Below are 19,191 nucleotides of genomic sequence, written 5' to 3' on the forward strand. Positions count from 1 at the left end.
TCTTAGCTTAGCATTTTTTGTGGCCTTTTTAGATTTATTTCCAAAATCACTGAATGCTTTAAGTATGGTATTTTTATTCAGGCAATTTAAGGCATTTTACTCTGATAGACTTTTATAGATTTTTGTGTGTGTAGGTTAGAATGTTTTTTTTTTGTTGGTGTTTTTCAACTACAAAGCGTGTCATTCTAAGAGGAATCGCCTGACACAACTAGAGAACGTAGGTATTAAAACAAAAAATAGGAGAACACGCATTATAAATCAGCTATAAAAATTCCAGAATATAGATTTTTTTTCCTTTTATGTTCTCAAACCTTTTAAGTAAGTTTTATATGCTATACTTTGACCACATGATATCTCATATGCTGGTACCTGACAAAGTGGGTTCATACATTAAAGAAATGTCACTGTGCAATCGAAACATGGCTATGTACCATAAGCAGTTGTCTACTTGCTGCAGTAGTTTGTCCAGTTTCGCCAACCAAATAATTTTAAAGAGTTTTCCAATTTCAGAAAAAAAACCTGTCCCTTCTTTTTATTTTAAAAACTTGCTTTACTCGCCCTCTATTGGTCCAGCATTGAGCCACTCTGAGTTGTTCAGCTCACTGATTGGCTGCAGTCCTGTCAACGTGACGTCAGCGCTGCAGACAATAATAGACCAGGGGAGAAGCAATGGAGGAGACTCATCGCTGGACCAGGTGAGGGTAAATTAAGAACAGTTTGCTTTTTTTTAAACAAACCGCATTTTGAAACAAGTTTTATGAAACTGGAAAGCCCCTTTAAGGCCTCGGCTATGATCACATGTCCAATAGTGATCAGTTGAAGAGACAGAATTTTGTCCATTTTTAAGTAACTGATCTCTTCTGGATCCGTTTTTTTTTTTTAACATTGAAGTCTATGGAAAACGGATCCGATAATTAGCCATTTGTTTTTCTTTAGTTTGCAACGGCTCTGTTTTTTGCTTACTGGATCCAGTAAGCAAAAACGGATCTGTTCCAAATGAAAGATGAAAGGGTGGCTGATCAACGGATAAATATATCAGGCATCAGATTATAGGCGGCAATTTCCTACTGTATGACTCAGATACAGCAATGATGAGCTGCCAGGTGGCGATACATTATATGTTTGTTAAGTCATCTAGCAGCCCCCCCAAAACAATTCATCTGACAAATAGTCAGATGTAAAACAATGCATGTTAAACTTTTCTGACAGATGTATTACTTCTCCCATCCATATCATTCTGCATATATTTGCATTTTATTACTTTACATCAGCCGTGATTCTGGCGTGTTCTGTATCCACATACTGTATCATCGTCTGTTTATATGTGACCACCATATGTGACTGTGTATGGCAGTAATACGGATGGACCATTAGCGATACAATAACTGAAGTCATTTCTTTTCCAGGGCAGTGAACCCAGTGGCCATGTCTTAACCACATACGTTATTAGTGCCAGTTTTGAGGGCAAAGCTATTAACGATCTGAAGGATCCAGTAGACATAACTTTGTGGCATTTTCAGGAAAATGTGGTAAGTTCTATTTTTTGTCTTCACTTTGAGGAAAGTACAGTCAGATACGTCAGAACAATACGATGTGGGGACACTGGATGATATCGAAAAGCTCCTTTTGTCTTACTGCTAATACTCCTGAGAAAGGGTAACTGAGGGAGCCCAGGCGACTGCCATGGACAGATGGGGGCCCAGCCATGGTTGGTCTCATCCCTATTAGATGGCATGAAGTCTCCTCGACTGAACAACTTTCTGCATTCCAGTAGTTTGTTTTATGTGGGACAAATTGTAGCTTTTATTTCACCCATGTTTTGGATAACATATAAACTACTAAATAATTTATATCTTTTTTTGCTATACAATTTTTTATCCTTTCTTTATTACATTTTACTGACCTTGTTTCACACTATATGACCGGAGGTTATTACTATTGGGTGGATACCTATTATGTGAAGTTTCTTTGTTATATGTGTGGAATAAAATGTATTTTTATATGAATTTTTTTTTTGTTTCTATTTTTTTATAGGGATGACTATTTTTCATTTTTTTTTTTTTTTACAAATGTTATATATATTTACATACAAAGAGCTAACCTTGGTATGATAAAACCTGGCAGACCCATAGTAATCATGGGATCGCCATGTCCTACAGAAGCACCGGCACTGCGAATGTCTCTGTTCACTGCATAGTGCTCACTTATTGCTATGTAGCCAATGAAGTAGAAGATGGAAGCGATAATAAGTCACTTCTTCTTCTGTACTTGGTTGTCATCATGATAAAGGACCTTTTACATGGGCCGATTGCAAACTATTCAGTCTCCATAGAGTTTGCACATTGCACATGCCCACATTGTCTTTTTTTTTTGCACTGCAGAAACTAACATGCGGTGCAATTTTGAAATAACCTAACATCAATTTCACTTGCGGTAAATATGCGTTGTTGTTTTTTTTTTTTTTCAGATTTTCTCTATTGACTTGAATGAGATCAGGAAACTGCTCAGATTAAAAAAAAATGTATATGTGTATATATTGCATTTTTTTCCAGGGGAAACACAATAGAGACGGAAGTAATCAGCATATAACTTTAATAATTAAGTTTTATCAAAGTTAAGTAACAGGAGTTTTGCAAAAAAAAAGCAGCTTCATTGAAAACATGACATACCAAAAGGAGACAAAAAATGCTATAAAAATATTCTGAGAAAATACAAGTAACCTAATTTAGCCAATTGGTGCAGAAAACCTGCTGCATCGAAAACTCATCATATATTCATGGTGGGAACTTAGCACAAGAATTGCAGCCCCCTTGAGTCACAGGTTTTTGTTATTTTGTGAAATCTGCACAGCGGGAATTCATCTTCATTATTCAGAACTGAGCTGCTCACTCATAATCCAGTGTATATGCCCCAATACTTGTTTTGTTACACTATTTTCATGGAATAAGTAGTCACTGCACTGTCAGGCAACTGACATATGATAGATAATGTGCTAAACAGACAATCTGCAAATCACTTCATTTAAAAATTATGTTGTCCTACCCACGAAAAAACACTGAAGTGCCAGCCACTAGATATCTTCCTTCTGCCTAACTTGGTGTCTACTGCCTGTTGTCAATTGTAATCTGTCTCTAGCAGCAGAGACACCTTGACGGACTACAGGAAGTGGGGGTAGGTTTTCCTTTCTGATAAGTTAGGAGAAATAAGGTTTTAGCATCTATAGTGCTGCTAGAATAGTGGTGAAGATGGAGGAACAGAGTGAAACAGAGGCACAGATGGATTCACAGCAACCTGGCTCAGTATTGCCTTATAATATCCTCCATGATACTGATGCATCCGAACATCTTCAACAGAGAGAGGGGAGAGTAGAAATTACTTATGTATCAGTTTATGGATGTAATCATAGTAATTAACTTCAAAACACTAGCTCAGGGACAAATAAAAATTAGTGACAGAGCCTGAAAATGAAAAAGTGGTGAAAAAATATAGGCTTCAAGTCAAATGCATGCAGGATACAAGTCAGAAATGACTAATTCTTCATGTTTACTTGATAGCTTATACTGTAAACTCACCTGAAATGACAGATACACTTTAGTAGGATGCAAAAGCCGCACTCACCTCATGTAAAAGCAGCCCAGAAGTCACTATATATCATTGCTGAAAAACCACTACAGTGTGTGTAAAAATGGTACCGTTTTACAACGATTATAAAAACCGCTGCAAAAAAAGCAACAAAACCACCACAACGACGCATGTAAATGAAACCTGTGGGGGCACTGGCTATTTAGGTATACAATTCATAATATTCTTAATACAATACACACAACAACTTTTATACTCCAAGTTGTATTTTCTCTTTTCTTGCAGTGGAATTTTCCGGTGGAGTGTGCATTTTGGGATTTTACTAAAAACAGTAAGTTGTGATATTTTAATAGATTTTTTCTTGCATCACTGTTTCTTCCTGGAAACAGGAACACATGGGCTACTTGCACAGTGAACAAGTCTGTATGATCATGTTCACACACCACCAAGAAACCTGAAGACACAAAAGAGAATAGTAAAACCAAAAACACTCAGTTTGAAAAAATGTTGCAGTAATCCGCAAGTGCTAGTAAAAGATGTAAAAAACAGGGTATTTGGTTGATACGTTTTTTGCAAAAAATGTATACTAAGCTGCTCTACCAATCTTCACGGTATACCCTTATCAGAGCAGTCCTAACTAATGTATGCAATCCCTATCTGATGTATTTAAAAACCTGATCATCTGTATATAACCTGTGTGAACAGGGTTCAGAGAGGAAAAATCCATGTGTGCATACAGGGTAGAACAGCTTTTGTGCAGATAGCCCAAGAGGAGTGGTGGAACTCCCCAGTCTTGTAGACACAAGAGAACAATTATGGAAACAGGAACACATGGGCTACTTGCACAGTGAACAAGTCTGTATGATCATGTTCACACACCACCAAGAAACCTGAAAACACAAAAGAGAATAGTAAAACCAAAAACACTCAGTTTGAAAAAATGTTGCAGTAATCCGCAAGTGCTAGTAAAAGATTTAAAAAACAGGGTATTTGGTTGATACGTTTTTTGCAAAAAATGTATACTAAGCTGCTCTACCAATCTTCACGGTATACCCTTATCAGAGCAGTCCTAACTAATGTATGCAATCCCTATCTGATGTATTTAAAAACCTGATCATCTGTATATAACCTGTGTGAACAGGGTTCAGAGAGGAAAAATCCATGTGTGCATACAGGGTAGAACAGCTTTTGTGCAGATAGCCCAAGAGGAGTGGTGGAACTCCCCAGTCTTGTAGACACAAGAGAACAATTATGGAAACAGGAACACATGGGCTACTTGCACAGTGAACAAGTCTGTATGATCATGTTCACACACCACCAAGAAACCTGAAGACACAAAAGAGAATAGTAAAACCAAAAACACTCAGTTTGAAAAAATGTTGCAGTAATCCGCAAGTGCTAGTAAAAGATGTAAAAAACAGGGTATTTGGTTGATACGTTTTTTGCAAAAAATGTATACTAAGCTGCTCTACCAATCTTCACGGTATACCCTTATCAGAGCAGTCCTAACTAATGTATGCAATCCCTATCTGATGTATTTAAAAACCTGATCATCTGTATATAACCTGTGTGAACAGGGTTCAGAGAGGAAAAATCCATGTGTGCATACAGGGTAGAACAGCTTTTGTGCAGATAGCCCAAGAGGAGTGGTGGAACTCCCCAGTCTTGTAGACACAAGAGAACAATTTTACTATTCTCTTTTGTGTCTTCAGGTTTCTTGGTGGTGTGTGAACATGATCATACAGACTTGTTCACTGTGCAAGTAGCCCATGTGTTCCTGTTTCCATAATTGTTCTCTTGTGTCTACAAGACTGGGGAGTTCCACCACTCCTCTTGAGCTATCTGCACAAAAGCTGTTCTACCCTGTATGCACACATGGATTTTTCCTCTCTGAACCCTGTTCACACAGGTTATATACAGATGATCAGGTTTTTAAATACATCAGATAGGGATTGCATACATTAGTTAGGACTGCTCTGATAAGGGTATACCGTGAAGATTGGTAGAGCAGCTTAGTATACATTTTTTGCAAAAAACGTATCAACCAAATACCCTGTTTTTTACATCTTTTACTAGCACTTGCGGATTACTGCAACATTTTTTCAAACTGAGTGTTTTTGGTTTTACTATTCTCTTTTGTGTCTTACTGTTTCTTCCTGCTCTGATGAGACTGCATGAAGCATGTAATCTTCATATAACACTTTTTAAGCGGCCTCTAAGTTTCCATGTAGTCATAACAAAATGCCAGTCGCAGAAGCTCCTGTGTCAACCATTTTCTTACTACAGCAAGCTAGAAATTCTGCCGTAACACTATGCTATCCACAATGGCTTCCATAACAATGTGCTGATAACTTAAATGAGTGGTCCGCTCTAAAATGAAAAGTCTGCAGTCACTGTTTGTGACTGCAGACTTGTCATTCCCAGGGCAGACAATAGCAAATCCGTGCACTGGGAGGATTCACAAGTCTGCAGTCACAGAGTGACTGAAGACTTTTCATTTAAACTGGACAACTCCTGTACAGACGTGCTCTCAAGTTGTTAATGGCCTTAATTATTTAGTTAGACAGCATGAAAATAAGCAAGTTTGCAATTGACTTGCTTTTTCTAACTGTCTTTATTCTTCTGCAATGAGAGAGTTTATCTTTTATGGTGTACAGCTGGTTTCCATGGAGTCAGGTTTCTAGTGCCTGGCCAGAGTACACAGTTTACATTCCAGCAGAGGAGTTACCTTCTAACATCCCAGCCAGCTCTCTCAAGCCCATTGATTTCTACACAGCAGTTAGCTGCTCACCTTTCTCTCCCTTACTCTCATCTTCTGAAAAGATGCAGTTATAAATCACCAGCCTCTCATCTTTCACAGCAGGTCTCCTATTCTCAGCTATCTGGTCCGGCTGTCCAGACATGTGGGCTTGTTCAATTGCCGTTTAGTCTCTGAGTGTAAATACAGGGATAACAGTGGAGGCTCAGAGAAAAACACTGAGAGCTAAATGTGTTACAGCAGAACTTGTGCTGGCCTCTATAGTTATACTGATACTACAGGTCTATTCACCAGAGCAGTCATTCAAGGAGGAGAGCCCACCCTGATTGAAACCATAAAGTAAGGAGACTGTAAGGAGACTGCATGGCTCTGAACTGCTCAAGAGACAACTTGAGGACAGCATGAGAATACTCTTTTAATACCTTGAATCTGCCACAGATCCTTCCACAATATGCCAGCCATAGATACCCCTACACAGTATCAGTCATAAGTGCCCTCAAAAATGCTTCAGTGAATATGGGCACAAGGCAGGTTTACATTATAGAACAGGGTTTGATGCCCAAAACGGTAAAAATGCCCAAAACTGTGAATATATCAGCAAAGTACACTTTATTTTCACTTATCTAGTAGATATACACATGTGATAAGGAAACATGTCAAAGTGTAGGTAGCCTGATATGACTGTATGTATGATGTGTCAGTAATGTCCCAGAGTGGTCTCCTACCCCCATCAGCTGAGATTGGTACAATCATTCTGCAAATATCATTTCAATGGTCTTAAAAAAATGTGTTTGACTTCTCTTTACAAAACTTCCAATCTGCACAGATAATATGGGTGGCTGGAATACATTGGGGTGTGCATTGAAATCTACAAGCAAGGAGTATACATCGTGTTCTTGCAACCATCTTACACACTTTGGAGTTCTCCTGGTAAGTACCATAGGGCTCTATTACAATCATAATCCAATTTTAGTTATAACCCTATTTACTATGACACCCTTTTTTTTAGCTTAAGCATCCACCCGTAATCGATATTTGAGCAAGAAAGAGCTGCAATGGAACTGATATTTCTCTTTGTGTGCCCAATTTTTATGCCCCAGTTGTGCCCATACAATTAATAATGGGAACCTGGCTGTGATTGGCAACCAGTCTCCTACTGTAACGATAAAGAATCGTCTGATTCCATCTGTTTAATTTCCTTAAAGAGAACCTGGCACCTGAAACATGCCAAATCCGCGGGCAGCATGTATCAGGCACTGGCTGTACAGCGTTACTCTGTAACGCTGCAGAGTTTCAGAGAAACAAATACTTTTAATAGCTGCCAAGGACTAAACCCCGTGGTAGACTACTCGGACAGGTGGGACCCGGCAGCTGGAAATACAGGCCTCTTCCTACGTGCGCATACAGGCAGACACCTGGCGGTCACTGTTAACAGGCGGGAAGAGGTCGCCAGGGACCCACCTGTTCGACTAGTGTATAGCATGGCTATTAAAAGTAGGTTTTACTCTGTAACGCTGCAGCCAGTTATGTTTTACTCTGAAACACTGTAGCTTTTCATAGAAAAACATACTCTTAATAGCCATGCTATGCACTAGTCGGACAGGCGGGTCCCTGGCGGCTTCTCCCCGTCCGCTGAAAAGCTGCAGCGTTTCAAAGTAAAACCTACCTGGCTGAAATCGTACCTCCGGTGACTGACACAAGCTGTCCGTGGATTGGGCAGCATATATCAGGTGTCAGGTTCTCTTTAAATACCATGGTCACGAGCAACCACAGCATCTAAGAGAGCCCCATCCCCCAGTCTGCCCACCAAAATTCCTGTAACTTGCAAAAGCCCCCAAAAGTTTTTCGGTAAAATGTGCACCTCCAAATGGGTCTGATCACTTGCTGGTCTCTGCACAGCACCTCTTCATATTGGTTAGGAGCACACTGCAACTTTTGGCCTTCACCCCAGTAATGCTGTAGCTCTGCCTCTTTGGTGGTTGCTGGTGCCGCTGCCCGCACCCCCACATGCCTTCCCCAGTGCCGCTCTGCTCCAGGCCAGAACGGCTGGAGAACAGAGGTAAGTGCGTGAAAGACTTCAGACTGCAGGTTGTGAATGATAAAATAAATACCCACAGTCTCTACGTCTAATACTGTCTGCGCCTTATGGTGCTTTTAAGATATTTTAGACTAAATGTGATTATTTGTTTGAAATGAAGTATACATAGTTTTGATATATAGCATTGATTCAGGTTCCTCTCATTATGCAATATATTATTGTGCCGCTTTTCACAATATGAAATTAGCATATAGATGCAATTAAGTGCATCCTAATATATTTTATAGAATGGTTTGGAGAATATTTATATTAAAATACAACAATGTACAAAAAATGAGAAGATGTGATATAAGTAAAACGTGGTGATATATCAGGACGCATCCTATGAATGGATATAATAATTAATAGACCGTATCTTTCGGACTATAAGACGCACTTTTTTCCCCAAGAAGAGGGTTTGAGACAGGTTCCCCCATATTGCACTGAGAATGGACACCCGGTTTGAGATCACACTGCAATCTATTGAACTTGATTGAGAAAGTTTTATTGAGAGTATTGCTCTGTTTTATGTTTTTGTTATTAATATACAATGTTCAAGTGCAAGTTACATCCCATAAAGGGAGGTGGAACTAGGTAGAGTGACCGTTAGTTAGAGAGTTGTCATGGAAACGGGAGTGAGGTGGAGTTAGTAGGAGGAGTCAGGAAAAGTCGAGAAGGCAGTGAGTCTGTGAGGGGAGAGAGAAGAGCATGGAGGAGCAAGGAATCAGAGAGTAGCTCCAGAGAGAAGCTGTCCTAGAGGCCAGGGAAGTGAAGAATGCTGCCGTGGCTCCCAAATCCACACCGACCGTATTCGGTTGGGGGGGCCAGGTCGCAGTGGGGACCGGCCCCAGACTAGTGGAGAGACTGTAGAATTCAGCTAGTAAACCGGAGTCTGTAGTAACTGTATGTGCGACAGCCAAATCTATACACAATCGCTGAAAAGGCAGCCACATAGGGTCAAGGGGACCAGGAGGTCGTCGCCCGACAGGACCCGAGGCTGGTGGTTTGGGACACTGTGTGTAAGGTGCAGGGCAGGAGGGTGAGAGCCAGCGCAGAAAGACAACCCGGAAAGGTACACAAGCAGGGGGTCCCGGAAAAGTGTACCCCAAACTATCCGAGAGCTGGCTGGACCACTGACCCGGAGGACACAGCACCCAGCTGGTGATTGTAACCTGGAGACTGTGAGTAAAGTGTGAAGACTGCACCCTGCTGTGTCCTCAGAATTATTTACTGCATCACCTGCCCAGTACTGGACCAGTACCCATCATCTAATTTTACCTATAACTGCCCAGGAGCCCTGCTCTACCCGTACAGAGCTGTAACATCTTTGCTGCGTCACCATCGGCCCCAGTGGACCTGAACCACAGCGTCGGCCATCCCTTGCCGAACACCATGTGTGGTGTCACAAAACTATCCCATATAACTTTTCCCCCTTGCATTTTTATTGCACGCCCAGGACCACGGAGTCAGGTCACGGCCCCGTGACTTCCTCAAAGAACTGTCCGACCCGGTTCCGAGCACCCCACAGCCCTGGTGGGCATCGCAGATGCTGCATAATAAGAAAACAAAATTGTCATAGCAGAACACAATCAATGCTGGGAAAGGAAAATACAGCTATGCCGATTGATGGGCCGTAACTGAACAATGCACTTATCTGTATTCTATTCATCCTTCATTTCTATCATCACAACTTCCTGTTCTCTGTTCCCTTCAGATATCAGTATGTTCTGTCTGCTTTTATGCCTCAGTCATATACAGTGGGGCAAAAAAGTATTTAGTCAGTCAGCAATAGTGCAAGTTCCACCACTTAAAAAGATGAGAGGCGTCTGTAATTTACATCATAGGTAGACCTCAACTATGGGAGACAAACTGAGAAAAAAAAATCCAGAAAATCACATTGTCTGTTTTTTTAACAATTTATTTGCATATTATAGTGGAAAATAAGTATTTGGTCAGAAACAAACAATCAAGATTTCTGGCTCTCACAGACCTGTAACTTCTTCTTTAAGAGTCTCCTCTTTCCTCCACTCATTACCTGTAGTAATGGCACCTGTTTAAACTTGTTATCAGTATAAAAAGACACCTGTGCACACCCTCAAACAGTCTGACTCCAAACTCCACTATGGTGAAGACCAAAGAGCTGTCAAAGGACACCAGAAACAAAATTGTAGCCCTTGTTGTGAATTCTGTGGCTAAGCTCCCTCCTGTGGTCACAAGTGGTACTTCGGCTGATTCTCTCTGTGAGCTTCTGTTGGTGGAGGGAAGTGGTACTGCGGCTTCTGAGTTTCCTCCCTCAGGTGATCTGGTGAGGTCGTTAGGTGCTTCTCTACTTAACTCCACCTAATGCTTTGATCCTGGCTTCCTGTCAATGTTCCAGTGTTGGACTTGCTTTTCCCTGGATCATTCCTGTGGCCTGCTGCTCTGCATAGCTAAGTTCTTCTTTGCTATTTGTTTGCTATTTTTTCTGTCCAGCTTGTCTAATTTTTTGCTGGAAGCTCTGGGACGCAAAGGGTGTACCTCCGTGCCGTTAGTTCGGTACGGAGGGTCTTTTTGCCCCCTTTGCGTGGTTTTCTTTAGGGTTTTGTGTAGACCGCAAAGTTACCTTTTCTGTCCTCGCTCTGTTAAGAAAGTCGGGCCTCACTTTGCTGAATCTATTTAATCTCTACGTTTGTCTTTTCATCTTAACTCACAGTCATTATATGTGGGGGGCTGCCTTTTCCTTTGGGGTATTTCTCTGAGGCAAGGTAGGCTTATTTTCTATCTTCAGGCTAGTTAGTTTCTCAGGCTGTGCCGAGTTGCATAGGCAGAGTTAGGCGCAATCCACGGCTGCCTCTAGTGTTGTTTGGAGAGGATTAAGGATTGCGGTCTGCAGAGTTCCCACGTCTCAGAGCTCGTTCTATGATTTTGGGTTATTGTCAGATCACTGTATGTGCTCTGACCGCTATGTCCATTGTGGTACTGAATTGCCTTTCATAACAGTACAGGAAGCCAAAAGTACTAATAATAATAATAATAATAATAATTTTTATTTATATAGCGCCAACATATTCCGCAGCGCTTTACAAATTATAGAGGGGACTTGTACATACAATAGACATTACAGCATAACAGAAATACAGTTCAAAACAGATACCAAGAGGAGTGAGGGCCCTGCTCGTAAGCTTACAAACTATGAGGAAAAGGGGAGACACGAGAGGTGGATGGTAACAATTGCTATAGTTATTCGGACCAGCCATAGTGTAAGGCTTGGGTGTTCATGTAAAGCTGCATGAACCAGTTAATTAATTTTTTTTTTTTTTTTAATATAGGCCACACAGGGATCGTTAGGTTAATGCATTGAGGCGGTAGGCCAGTCTGAACAAATGAGTTTTTAGGGCACGCTTAAAACTGTGGGGATTGGGGATTAATCGTATTATCCTAGGTAGTGCATTCCAAAGAATCGGCGCAGCACGTGTAAAGTCTTGGAGACGGGAGTGGGAGGTTCTGATTATTGAGGATGCTAACCTGAGGTCATCAGCGGAGCGGAGGGCACGGGTAGGGTGGTAGACTGAGACCAGAGAGGAGATGTAGGGTGGTGCTGAGCCATGGAGTGCTTTGTGGATGAGGGTAGTAGTTTTGTACTGGATTCTTGAGTGGATGGGTAACCAGTGTAATGACTGGCACAAGGTAGAGGCATCGGTGTAACGGTTGGTGAGGAATATGATCCTGGCAGCAGCATTCAGGACAGATTGGAGCGGGGAGAGTTTGGTAAGAGGGAGGCCGATTAGTAGAGAGTTACAATAGTCCAGACGAGAATGAATAAGTGAAACAGTAAGAGTTTTTGCAGAGTCGAAAGTAAGAAAAGGGCGAATTCTAGAAATGTTTTTGAGATGCAGGTAAGAAGAGCGAGCCAGTGATCGGATGTGGGGGGTGAATGAAAGGTCAGAATCAAGGATGACCCCAAGGCAGCGGGCATGTTGCTTTGGAGTAATGGTGGAACCGCAAACGGAGATGGCAATGTCAGGCAAAGGTAGGTTAGTAGAGGGAGAAAACACGAGGAGTTCAGTTTTTGACAGGTTTAGTTTCAGATAGAGGGAGGACATGATGCTAGAGACAGCGGTAAGACAATCACTGGTGTTTTCTAATAAGGCAGGCGTGAGATCAGGAGAAGAAGTGTATAGTTGGGTGTCGTCAGCATAGAGATGGTACTGGAAGCCAAATCTACTGATTGTTTGTCCAATAGGGGCAGTATACAAAGAGAAGAGGAGGGGGCCTAGGACTGATCCTTGAGGAACCCCAACAGTAAGGGGAAGGTGAGAGGAGGAGGAACCAGCGAAACATACAGTGAAGGATCGGTCAGAGAGATAGGAGGAGAACCAGGAGAGAACGGTGTCCTTGAGGCCGATGGAGCGGAGCATAGTGAGGAGGAGCTGATGATCCACAGTATCAAATGCTGCAGAGAGATCCAAGAGAATTAGCATGGAGTAGTGACCATTAGATTTAGCTGTTAGTAGGTCATTAGAGACTTTAGTGAGGGCAGTTTCAGTAGAGTGTAAAGAGCGGAAACCAGATTGAAGAGGGTCGAGAAGAGAGTTATCTGAGAGATAGCGGGTAAGACGGGAGTGGACCAGGCGTTCGAGGAGTTTAGAGATGAAGGGAAGATTAGAGACAGGTCTATAATTAGCGGCACAGTTTTGGTACTAATGATTCTCAATAGAGGGAAAAAAGAAGTTCTGAGACCATTTTTTTTTCTTTGCACTGTGTTTTGCCTTTTTTTTCGCCTAGACATTTGGGTGGTTCAGTACACAGGTGTAGCGATGGACATTAGAAGTCTGTCTTCATCTGTGGATCAGCTCTCGGCAAGAGTACAAAAGATTCAAGACACTATTGATCAGAAATCTATGTTAGAACCAAGAATTCCTATTCCTGATTTGTTTTTTGGAGATAGAACTAAGTTTCTGAGTTTCAAAAATAATTGTAAATTATTTCTGGCCTTGAAACCTCGCTCCTCTGGTGATCCAGTTCAACAGGTTTTGATTGTTATTTCTTTTTTGCGCGGCGACCCTCAGGACTGGGCATTTTCTCTTGCGCCAGGAGATCCTGCATTGAGTAATATCGATGCGTTTTTCCTGGCGCTCGGATTGCTGTACGATGAACCTAATTCAGTGGATCAGGCAGAGAAAAATTTGCTGGCTCTTTGTCAGGGTCAGGATGAGATAGAGGTATATTGTCAGAAATTTAGAAAGTGGTCCGTGCTCACTCAATGGAATGAATCTGCGCTGGCAGCTATGTTCAGAAAGGGTCTCTCTGAAGCCCTTAAGGATGTCATGGTGGGATTTCCTATGCCTGCTGGTTTGAATGAGTCTATGTCTTTGGCCATTCAGATCGGTCGACGCTTGCGTGAGCGTAAATCTGTGCACCATTTGGCGGTATTACCTGAGCTTAAACCTGAGCCTATGCAGTGCGATAGGACTTTGACTAGAGTTGAACGGCAAGAACACAGACGTCTGAATGGGCTGTGTTTCTACTGTGGTGATTCCACTCATGCTATCTCTGATTGTCCTAAGCGCACTAAGCGGTTCGCTAGGTCTGCCACCATTGGTACGGTACAGTCAAAATTTCTTCTGTCTCTTACCTTGATCTGCTCTTTGTCATCGTATTCTGTCATGGCATTTGTGGATTCAGGCGCTGCCCTGAATTTGATGGACTTGGAGTATGCTAAGCGTTGTGGGTTTCTCTTAGAGCCCTTGCAGTGTCCTATTCCATTGAGAGGAATTGATGCCACGCCTTTGGCCAAGAATAAGCCTCAATACTGGACCCAGCTGACCATGTGCATGGCTCCTGCACATCAGGAGGTTATTCGCTTTCTGGTGTTGCATAATCTGCATGATGTGGTCGTGTTGGGGTTGCCATGGCTACAAGCCCATAATCCAGTATTAGATTGGAAATCCATGTCGGTGTCCAGATGGGGTTGTCAGGGGGTACATGGTGATGTTCCATTTCTGTCAATTTCGTCATCCACCCCTTCTGAGGTTCCAGAGTTCTTGTCTGATTCCCGGGATGTATTTGATGAGCCCAAGTCCGATGCCCTACCTCCGCATAGGGATTGTGATTGTGCTATCAATTTGATTCCTGGTAGTAAATTCCCAAAAGGTCGACTGTTTAATTTATCCGTGCCTGAGCACGCCGCTATGCGCAGTTATGTGAAAGAATCCCTGGAGAAGGGGCATATTCGCCCGTCATCGTCACCATTAGGAGCAGGGTTCTTTTTTGTAGCCAAGAAGGATGGTTCGCTGAGACCTTGTATAGATTACCGCCTTCTAAATAAGATCACGGTTAAATTTCAGTACCCCTTGCCATTGTTATCTGATTTGTTTGCTCGGATTAAGGGGGCTAGTTGGTTCACCAAGATAGATCTTCGTGGTGCGTATAATCTGGTGCGAATCAGGCGAGGAGATGAATGGAAAACTGCATTTAATACGCCCGAGGGTCATTTTGAGTATCTAGTGATGCCATTCGGACTTGCCAATGCTCCATCAGTGTTTCAGTCCTTTATGCATGACATCTTCCGAGAGTACCTGGATAAATTCCTGATTGTGTACTTGGATGACATTTTGATCTTCTCGGATGATTGGGAGTCTCATGTGAAGCAGGTCAGAACAGTTTTTCAGGTCCTGCGTGCTAATTCTTTGTTTGTGAAGGGATCAAAGTGTCTCTTTGGTGTGCAGAAGGTTTCATTTTTGGGGTTCATCTTTTCCCCTTCTACTATCGAGATGAATCCTGTTAAGGTCCAAGCCATCCATGATTGGACTCAGCCGACATCTCTGAAAAGTCTGCAAAAGTTCCTGGGCTTTGCTAATTTTTATTGTCGCTTCATCTGCAATTTTTCTAGTATTGCCAAACCATTGACCGATTTGACCAAGAAGGGTGCTGATTTGGTCAATTGGTCTTCTGCTGCTGTGGAAGCTTTTCAAGAGTTGAAGCGTCGTTTTTCTTCTGCCCCTGTGTTGTGTCAACCAGATGTTTCTCTTCCGTTCCAGGTCGAGGTTGATGCTTCTGAGATTGGAGCAGGGGCTGTTTTGTCGCAGAGAGGTTCTGATTGCTCAGTGATGAAACCATGCGCTTTTTTTTAAAGGAAGTTTTCGCCTGCTGAGCGAAATTATGATGTGGGCAACCGAGAGTTGCTGGCCATGAAGTGGGCATTCGAGGAGTGGCGTCATTGGCTTGAAGGAGCTAAGCATCGCGTGGTGGTATTGACTGATCATAAGAACTTGACTTATCTTGAGTCTGCTAAGCGGTTGAATCCTAGACAGGCTCGTTGGTCGCTGTTTTTTGCCCGTTTTGACTTTGTGATTTCGTACCTTCCGGGCTTCAAAAATGTGAAGGCGGATGCTCTGTCTAGGAGTTTTGTGCCCGACTCTCCGGCTTTGTCTGAGCCGGCGGGTATCCTCAAGGAAGGAGTAATTGTGTCTGCCATCTCCCCTGATTTGCGGCGGGTGCTGCAAAAATTTCAGGCTAATAAACCTGATCGTTGTCCAGCGGAGAGACTGTTTGTCCCTGATAAGTGGACCAATAAAGTTATCTCTGAGGTTCATTGTTCGGTGTTGGCTGGTCATCCTGGAATCTTTGGTACCAGAGAGTTAGTGGCTAGATCCTTTTGGTGGCCGTCTCTGTCGCGGGATGTGCGTACTTTTGTGCAGTCCTGTGGGATTTGTGCTCGGGCTAAGCCCTGCTGTTCTCGTGCCAGTGGGTTGCTTTTGCCCTTGCCGGTCCCGAAGAGGCCTTGGACACATATCTCTATGGATTTTATTTCTGATCTTCCCGTTTCTCAAAAGATGTCAGTCATTTGGGTGGTCTGTGATCGCTTTTCTAAGATGGTCCATTTGGTACCCTTGTCTAAATTGCCTTCCTCCTCTGATTTGGCGCCATTGTTCTTCCAGCATGTGGTTCGTTTACATGGCATTCCAGAGAATATCGTTTCTGACAGAGGTTCCCAGTTTGTTTCAAGGTTTTGGCGAGCCTTTTGTGGTAGGATGGGCATTGACTTGTCTTTTTCCTCGGCTTTCCATCCTCAGACTAATGGCCAGACTGAACGAACCAATCAGACCTCGGAAACATATCTGAGATGCTTTGTTTCTGCCGATCAGGATGACTGGGTGTCCTTTTTGCCTTTGGCTGAGTTCGCCCTTAATAATCGAGCCAGCTCGGCTACCTTGGTTTCGCCATTTTTCTGCAATTCTGGGTTCCATCCTCGTTTCTCTTCAGGACAGGTTGAGTCTTCGGACTGTCCTGGTGTGGATACTGTGGTGGACAGGTTGCAGCAGATTTGGACTCATGTAGTGGACAATTTGACCTTGTCCCAGGACAAGGCTCAACGTTTCGCTAATCGCAGACGCCGTGTGGGTCCCCGACTTCGTGTTGGGGATCTGGTTTGGTTATCTTCTCGTCATATTCCTATGAAGGTTTCCTCTCCTAAGTTTAAACCTCGTTTCATTGGTCCGTATAGGATTTCTGAGGTTCTTAATCCTGTGTCTTTTCGTCTGACCCTTCCAGATTCTTTTTCCATACATAACGTATTCCATAGGTCATTGTTGCGGAGATACGTGGCACCTATGGTTCCATCTGTTGATCCTCCTGCCCCGGTTTTGGTGGAGGGGGAATTGGAGTATATTGTGGAGAAGATTTTGGATTCTCGTGTTTCTAGACGGAAACTCCAGTATCTGGTTAAATGGAAGGGTTATGCTCAGGAAGATAATTCCTGGGTCTTTGCCTCTGATGTCCATGCTCCCGATCTTGTTCGTGCCTTTCATTTGGCTCATCCTGGTCGGCCTGGGGGCTCTGGTGAGGGTTCGGTGACCCCTCCTCAAGGGGGGGGTACTGTTGTGAATTCTGTGGCTAAGCTCCCTCCTGTGGTCACAAGTGGTACTTCGGCTGATTCTCTCTGTGAGCTTCTGTTGGTGGAGGGAAGTGGTACTGCGGCTTCTGAGTTTCCTCCCTCAGGTGATCTGGTGAGGTCGTTAGGTGCTTCTCTACTTAACCCCACCTAATGCTTTGATCCTGGCTTCCTGTCAATGTTCCAGTGTTGGACTTGTTTTTCCCTGGATCATTCCTGTGGCCTGCTGCTCTGCATAGCTAAGTTCTTCTTTGCTATTTGTTTGCTATTTTTTCTGTCCAGCTTGTCTAATTTTTTGCTGGAAGCTCTGGGACGCAAAGGGTGTACCTCCGTGCCGTTAGTTCGGTACGGAGGGTCTTTTTGCCCCCTTTGCGTGGTTTTCTTTAGGGTTTTGTGTAGACCGCAAAGTTACCTTTTCTGTCCTTGCTCTGTTAAGAAAGTCGGGCCTCACTTTGCTGAATCTATTTCATCTCTACGTTTGTCTTTTCATCTTAACTCACAGTCATTATATGTGGGGGGCTGCCTTTTCCTTTGGGGTATTTCTCTGAGGCAAGGTAGGCTTATTTTCTATCTTCAGGCTAGTTAGTTTCTCAGGCTGTGCCGAGTTGCATAGACAGAGTTAGGCGCAATCCACGGCTGCCTCTAGTGTTGTTTGGAGAGGATTAGGGATTGCGGTCTGCAGAGTTCCCACGTCTCAGAGCTCGTTCTATGATTTTGGGTTATTGTCAGATCACTGTAGGTGCTCTGACCGCTATGTCCATTGTGGTACTGAATTGCCTTTCATAACAAGCCCTGCACCAGGCTGGGAAGACTGAATCTGCAATAGCCAACCAGCTTGGAGTGAAGAAATCAACAGTGTGAGCAATAATTAGAAAATGGAAGACATACAAGACCACTGATAATCTCCCTCGATCTGGGGCTCCACGCAAAATCCCACCCCGTGGGGTCAGAATGATCACAAGAACGGTGAGCAAAAATCCCAGAACCACGCGGGGGGACCTAGTGAATGAACTGCAGAGAGCTGGGACCAATGTAACAAGGCCTAGCATAAGTAACACACTACGCCACCATGGACTCAGATCCTGCAGTGCCAGACGTGTCCCACTGCTTAAGCCAGTACATGTCCGGGCCCATCTGAAGTTTGCTAGAGAGCATTTGGATGATCAAGAGGAGTTTTGGGAGAATGTCCTATGGTCTGATGAAACCAAACTGGAACTGTTTGGTAGAAACACAACTTGTCGTGTTTGGAGGAAAAAGAATACTGAGTTGCATCCATCAAACACCATACCTACTGTAAAGCATGGTGGTGGAAACATCATGCTTTGGGGCTGTTTCTCTGCAAAGGGGCCAGGACGACTGATCCGGGTACATGAAAGAATGAAAGGGGCCATGTATCATGAGATTTTGAGTGCAAACCTCCTTCCATCAGCAAGGGCATTGAAGATGAAACGTGGCTGGGTCTTTCAACATGACAATGATCCAAAGCACACCGTCAGGGCAACGAAGGAGTGGCTTCGTAAGAAGCATTTCAAGGTCCTGGAGTGGCCTAGCCAGTCTCCAGATCTCAACCCTATAGAAAACCTTTGGAGGGAGTTGAAAGTCCGTGTTGCCAAGCGAAAAGCCAAAAACATCACTGCTCTAGAGGAGATCTGCATGGAGGAATGGGCCAACATACCAACAACAGTGTGTGGCAACCTTGTGAAGACTTACAGAAAACGTTTGACCTCTGTCATTGCCAACAAAGGATATATTACAAAGTATTGAGATGAAATTTTGTTTCTGACCAAATACTTATTTTCCACCATAATATGCAAATAAATTGTTAAAAAAACAGACAATGTGATTTTCTGGATTTTTTTTCTCAGTTTGTCTCCCATAGTTGAGGTCTAAGTATGATGTAAA

The 19,191-nt window shown here is 43.1% G+C and overlaps 1 protein-coding gene across 2 annotated transcripts in view; it reads left to right on the forward strand.

The window, feature by feature from the left end:
• Positions 1–19,191, forward strand: part of ADGRG4 (adhesion G protein-coupled receptor G4) — a 145,193-nt gene that overhangs the window by 87,034 nt on the left and 38,968 nt on the right. For both annotated transcript variants that reach the window (XM_069746998.1, XM_069746999.1), the window contains exons 15-17: positions 1,407–1,529; positions 3,868–3,913; positions 7,167–7,270. In XM_069746998.1, coding sequence (XP_069603099.1) covers positions 1,407–1,529; positions 3,868–3,913; positions 7,167–7,270 — 273 coding nt within the window. The remainder of the gene's footprint in view (positions 1–1,406; positions 1,530–3,867; positions 3,914–7,166; positions 7,271–19,191) is intronic.

This window comes from Ranitomeya imitator, chromosome 2 (assembly GCF_032444005.1).
Source record: "Ranitomeya imitator isolate aRanImi1 chromosome 2, aRanImi1.pri, whole genome shotgun sequence".
Classification (NCBI taxonomy): Eukaryota; Metazoa; Chordata; class Amphibia; order Anura; family Dendrobatidae; genus Ranitomeya; species Ranitomeya imitator.